A 6,817-nucleotide genomic window follows, 5' to 3' on the forward strand; every position below is an offset into this window, starting at 1 on the left:
TGTGTTATGTGTGTGTGTGTGTGTTGTGTGTTGTGTGTGTGTGTGTGTGTGTGTGTGTGTGTGTGTTGTGTGTTGCGTGACGAGCGCTCCACTCAAATGAGCTTTAGTGGAAACAATCAGTCTTAAAGAGGCAGAACCGGTCGTGTGTTTATTCGAGTGAATATTTCAAGCGATGATTATGATGCTGAAGAAGAGATTAACGTTTCTGCCTCGTGCCCACGACCTCGGACGATGACCAGCATCTGGGGGGGGGGGTGGGGGGGGTCGTCTCCACGCTGGGCTCCTGTGTGTCGTCCCATCTGCTCGACATCGTCGTTACACGGAGGATTAGTGTTTCTGACAATGTGCGAAAAGCATCTGTGATCTCAGAACATCTGTGATGTCCACAACTTAAAGATTTTCTATTTCCTTCCTCCTTCTAGTTTAAGATCCTCAGCTACACACAGTGTTGTGGGTGTTAACACACTTCTCTCCCAGTGGCTCAACACACACTTTTGTCTCACACACACACTTTTGTCTTTCAGCGTGAAAAGTGTTTTCCTGATATTTGATTGAATTTGACCTTCGTGCTTTTTTTTGTCCCACATGAAAAGCAAATTGAAAACAGAAAGTGTCTCTAAACTCAGACGGGAGCTGTCGTCAGTGGTTCGCACACGTGTCGCCCCCCCCACCCCCCCCCCCCTTAAAAAAACTAATCCTGTCCCACTAAGACTGGAACCAAATTGCTTTCAACTCAAATAACCTCAGGAACCATCAAACTGTGACGACTGATCATTTTCCTCCAAACAAACTAAAACCAGAACTCAGAGGGTGAAGAGTCCAGCTTCAACAATTAGTCAATTAATCAATTAGTCAATTAACAGAAGATTTAATGGAACCAATGTTGTTTCTGCTACAAAACTCCTGAAGGGAATTTTCTTCAACTTTGGATCCGTTGTCACCTGAAGTCAGAGAGGAAGTGATTTCAGTTTCCAGAGGCCAAAGGTCACAGTGACCTCATGAAACGACCTCATTAGCTGGTGTGGATCTGGTTTGTAGTTTTATCGTAATCCTGCTAATTTACAGAGGAAAACAAAACCAAATCATTCAGGTCATCAAACCGCTTCCTTTTTCCTTTTATATTAATTAAACATGCGTGATGTGCATGTTCTTTAATCATTAAATGTCTGATGCATTAAAGTTTAATGCATCAGACATTTCTCCACAATTAATAAAGTGTAACTGCACAGTTTGCTGCTCGGAAAGTAAGAAAGTGACTCTAAAGTTCTCATGTTTTTCACCTGCAGAACAGAGTAGAGAGTATTTTTATATTTAATTTACAACATTGTCTTTTAATCCCTTGTGGACTGAACCAACTTTTCCTTTCTTCTAACAGTAGTTTAATATTTGTCTAATATTTGTTAAATATTACTGAAGTGTTGATTGTGTTTGTGTTCCAGTCCCGAGATGAGTCCTCTGAAGCCGGTGCCTCAGATCATAATCGACATGGATCCAGACGACGATAACGCTTTCTACTGGAGGAGCCGAGGATCTGAGACGTCTCTGTAGAGGACGTCCCACTCGTCCCACTGGTTTCATTCGTCCCACTGGTTTCACTGGTTTCACTCGTCCCACTTGTTTCACTCGTCCCACTGGTTCCATTCGTCCAACTCGTCCCACTGGTCCCACTCGTCCCACTGGTTTCATTCGTCCCACTGGTCCCACTCGTCCCACTTGTTTCACTCGTCCCACTGGTTCCATTCGTCCAACTCGTCCCACTGGTCCCACTCGTCCTACTCGTCCCACTCGTCCCACTGGTTCAACTCCTCCCACTCGTCCCACTGGTCCCACTCGTCCCACTGGTTCCACTCGTCCCACTGGTCCCACTCGTCCCACTGGTCCCACTCGTCCCACTGGTCCCACTCGTCCCACTGGTCCTACTCGTCCCACTGGTTTCATTCGTCCCACTGGTCCCACCTGTCCCACTCGTCCCACTCGTCCCACCTGTCCCACTCGTCCCACTCGTCCCATTCATCCCACTGGTCCCACTGGTCCCACTCGTCCAACTCGTCCCACTGGTTTCACTCGTCCCACTGGTCCCATTCGTCCAACTCGTCCCACCGGTCCCACTCGTCCCACTGGTCCCACTCGTCCCACTCGTCCCACTGGTCCCACTCGTCCCACTCCTCCCACTCCTCCAACTCCTCCCACTCGTCCCATTCGTCCCAATCGTCCCACTCGTCCCACTCGTCCCACTCGTCCCATTCATCCCACTGGTCCCACTGGTCCCACTCGTCCAACTCGTCCCACTGGTTTCACTCGTCCCACTGGTCCCATTCGTCCACTCGTTCCACTCGTCCCACTCGTCCCACCGGTCCCACTCGTCCCACTGGTCCCACTCGTCCCACTCGTCCCACTGGTCCCACTCGTCCCACTCCTCCCACTCCTCCAACTCCTCCCACTTGTCCCATTCGTCCCAATCGTCCCACTCGTCCCACTCGTCCCATTCATCCCACTGGTCCCACTGGTCCCACTCGTCCAACTCGTCCCACTGGTTTCACTCGTCCCACTGGTCCCATTCGTCCACTCGTTCCACTCGTCCCACTCGTCCCACCGGTCCCACTCGTCCCACTGGTCCCACTCGTCCCACTCGTCCCACTGGTCCAACTCGTCCCACTCCTCCCACTCCTCCAACTCCTCCCACTCGTCCCATTCGTCCCAATCGTCCCACTCGTCCCACTCGTCCCACTCGTCCCACTCGTCCCACTGGTCCCACTCCTCCCACTCCTCCCACTCCTCCCACTCGTCTCACTCGACCGATTCCTGAAGCTCCGCCTCTAACCGACTGATTCTCTTCCACTCACACACTCCTCCCTCTTTTCACCAAACAGGAAACATGCAGTTTAACACAGGAAACAGATACAGTCAAATAATATATTTCCCTCACGGCTCTTTACTTCTCTTCTATGCAAGCCCCCCCCCCCCCCCCACCCCCCCACACACACACCTACGGCTGAGCAACAGTAAACGCTGCAGCTCTGATCATGCATGGAGCGCCCTCCCTGCTCTTTTTATATATAAGTATATATATAAATATCATCCGTCTGAATTTTTATATTCATTGAATTACTCTTAATACCATTTTCCTGTAGCAGGAAAAGTATGTTTTTATAGCTCTACCTCTTGTTTTAGCTTCTTCTGATGAACCCGGATCAACGTTTCCTCCGAGACGATCGGAGAGATTCTCTGATCCGTAGCTCGTGAACGGAAACGTGTGCGAATAGAAAAACTCTTAAGTTAATTAACCGTGAATTAACAACGTGCAGATGAGGATTATTTTTATCACTTTTTGATGCTTTACTTTCTCTAATTTTTCTTTCACACGTTCTCCTCAAAAGCTTTTGTTACTCGTTTAAATTAAATCAAACTCGGCTCTGTTTTTTAATGATTATATTGTGCGTGTGTGTCCGTAACCTTTTCTAATGTCATTCCTTTGTTTTTCATTTTGCTGGTAGCACACAGTTCAGCTAACGGTCCGGTTCCCCTCAGCCAAACCTAAACTCTAGGTGCATATCATGTACTTGCTTGTGCTTTACCTAAGTGGCTTATAAGAGATTGATCCAGACGGGAACTGATGTGATTTGATGAGAGGATTTTTTCTTTTGGTCTCAGCTGCTGTTGGAAATATCTGATGTGAAAAATGGCTTGTTTTGTGTATTTAAAATGGACGAATTTGAATTTTATTGAGTTTATCTTTAAACACTGGTGTGCACGTGTGGGGGGGGGGGGGACGTTGGCTCCAGATGTTTCTACCGCAGGAGGAACAGTTTGGATTGTATCTTTACACAGATCATCAGTTTGTGTGTGTGCCCGTCTCGGCCGATATATAATTATATGAATTTGTAGATGATAAAAACTTAATCTGAGGTCGTTTAGAACCAGTGCCTGTGTTTGTTTGTCCACTAGAGGGCACTGGTGGCTCATTTTTGAACTGTAAAATGTCCTGAAAAGTATTTTAATCACAATTTAAGAAACAAACAAAATGAACAACAACAGGATCCGTATCAAGTCTCTCAGTCCGGAATCCACTTCTTTAGATTTAATCCAAACTTTAATCACACGATTAGATTCATATAAATCCAGATAACTTATAAGTGATTTATCTTTAACTTGGATTCAAGCTTCGATCACGAGTCATAATCCAGTGAAGAGTAAATAAACCTGCCTGTGTAATATTAACTGGGTTTTAGGGAAACTACACTACCCACAATCCTCAGGTGTAAGAGTGACAGCTGTGATAGGTGAGGGTTGCTGTTACCATGGAAATGCATCATCCAGTGTGACACTATGTTTACCACAGAGAGGAGGAGGAGAGGCAGGAGGTCACATGGTTTATGGGATGTGTAGTTTCCTTTGCCCAATATTAATTTTGCTCTGAATCAAAAGTTCTATTGAAATTGTCTTCAGCCCCAGCACAGAAGATAAGATCTAAACTGATGGAGCCTCCTCTTCCTCTGTGAATCCTCTGGAGACCTGTCGACTCAAACCAAAACACAAAATCATTTCCACCACCTGTGAACTCGTTGTGTTTCATTTGCTTGTGTGTCCGGGACGTTAACGTGTTGTTAGCGTGTTGTGATCCCGTGTGAGCGTCAGACAAGAGTCAAAAACCTGTTGGTCATTGTAGAGACGGATTCTGACACTTCCTCTTCTTCTCTGGATTAGTATGTGCGACACTTAGAGCCGGTGAAATGGTTTATTTTAGAGTTTATATTTTTCAAATGAAATGTATATTGAAAATAAACAGAAATAAACAGAGAGTGAAGTTGTGTTGCTGCTTTTCTTTCCCTCTGGGAACATTTCACTTCACAAACAGTTTATGACAGATTATAATCAGATCTCATGTGTTTGTCTACAGAAATAAAAGTGGTGCATTCACAGATAAAAAACTGTTTTACTGTAAATTATAAATCTCATTCAACATCGATCCTTTTCCCAAATCCTGAAGTGTCACTCTATAAATATTGTCACTAAAACATAATGAAGACACAAATTCTATTCTGTATGATTTCTTATTACCTATAATTACCTAACATCATTCTGCACATAAATGTTATTGTCTGTATATAATATATAATATATTACATTATTATAAGACAACTAATGTATATCTACACAACTGCTCTTGTCATAGAGTTTTTGATTCATTACCACCCTCTAGTGTCAGAACAGCAACATTACACCTACCCTCCAACAGTGGAGCATCAACTTAATAACAACTTAAGTTATACGTTTTTACCTTCAAATATAAATAATAATAATAAAAGATGAATGAAGGAAACGAATGTGAAGGATTCCAATACAACTATCTAGAAAACACAGGAGCTGTAACATGAATCTGATATTTATAATCCATAGTTATGCTTCCTGTAACTTTTGTGTTTATCCTGTGAATAATGTAGAATGAATTATTTTTAATTGAGGGAGTGAGAACGAGCAGGAAGTATCCAGTGTTTTCATTTCATTATAAAGACTCAAAAGTATAAAACTACAGTTTTCAGTACATTTCAAAAGCAACTTCTGCTTTTAAGAGACACGACTGGTTTCTACTGAGTCTATTTTATATGTGAAGGTCGATAGAGAATCAGGATTATTGGGTGATGTGCTGTGGAATTCAAAGGGGAGGTGGGTTTATATACACGTATGAATATAATCAGCCTCTGAAGAATGAAAGAAGCAAAGAAAGAACAGAGACGCTGCACCGACAGGCACACAACAACAGGTTGTGTTGTTTCTGAGATGCTGTGGTGTGTGTCTGTTCGCTGCTTTGTCAACAAGGTTTATTGTGTTTTGCGGGAAACGGACAAAGACGTGTCAACATCGACGTGAACAGCAGCAGAGAAACCTTCAGTTCCACGTCTGATAGAAGGAGAAAGTGAGAAGTGAAGGAACCAACACAGACACAAATCAAACCGAGGAAACAAACTTTCAGGACGTTCGGCTCAAACTAAACAAGAAAAGTTTTATTCAGGATGAACGAGTTTTCACCTCTGAAGTTCAGTGACTGATCCTGTCTGGGTTTCATCTTTTTGTTTCTTTGGTTTCTTTGACCGATGTAAACAAAACTTCAGACGCATGCACTGGTTTTTGGTGCATTCAAGGTTGAGCCTCTTTCTAAACCACTGGTGGAGAAACCTGATCTTAGGAGAAAGGATTTATCTGAGAGAGGAGTCGATGAGAAAACCTGATCCTAGTCAGATATTAACTGGATGTTTTTAAAGAGAAATCCACCAACGAAAGGATGTTGAAATATTTGAAACCTTCCTGCAAACACAGGCTGATGGAAAAACTAAATATTGCATTTCTTCACAGGCAGAAAAAGCAAAACTTTTAACTAACCAGCAAAACTTTGGAGGAATTTACAGGATTTAGAAAATCTCCATCACACCCACAGACGAGTCGGAGCTTCACCTGCAACCTCCTTTATCTTCCTGCTCCCAGAATATAACTGGAGCTGGACAACTCTGACATCATCACTCTGACATCATCAGTAACTCTGACATCATCACGACTCTGACATCATCACTCTGACATCATCACGACTCTGACATCATCACTCTGACATCATGACGCTGACCTGGTGAAACAACTCCCAGTGGTTCAATTTAAATAATGATGAACAAAACATCTATTGAATGATGTTTCTCAAGAGGAGTTCATGAGTTTATATGTTTTCAGTTGTGTTGACAACTCACACTCACACACACACATTCATTGTGTGTTTCTGCACTCAGCACTCATCACACACATGCACACGGTCGGTGAAGCAGCCGGAGTC

General features: G+C 43.8%; 1 protein-coding gene across 1 annotated transcript in view; it reads left to right on the forward strand.

The window, feature by feature from the left end:
* Positions 1-1,548, forward strand: part of slc4a4a (solute carrier family 4 member 4a) — a 52,293-nt gene extending 50,745 nt beyond the window's left edge. The window contains exon 26 of the mRNA XM_061070903.1: positions 1,440-1,548. Coding sequence (XP_060926886.1) covers positions 1,440-1,548 — 109 coding nt within the window. The remainder of the gene's footprint in view (positions 1-1,439) is intronic.
* The last annotated feature ends 5,269 nt before the right edge of the window (positions 1,549-6,817 follow it).

Source organism: Limanda limanda, chromosome 5 (assembly GCF_963576545.1).
Source record: "Limanda limanda chromosome 5, fLimLim1.1, whole genome shotgun sequence".
NCBI lineage: Eukaryota > Metazoa > Chordata > Actinopteri > Pleuronectiformes > Pleuronectidae > Limanda > Limanda limanda.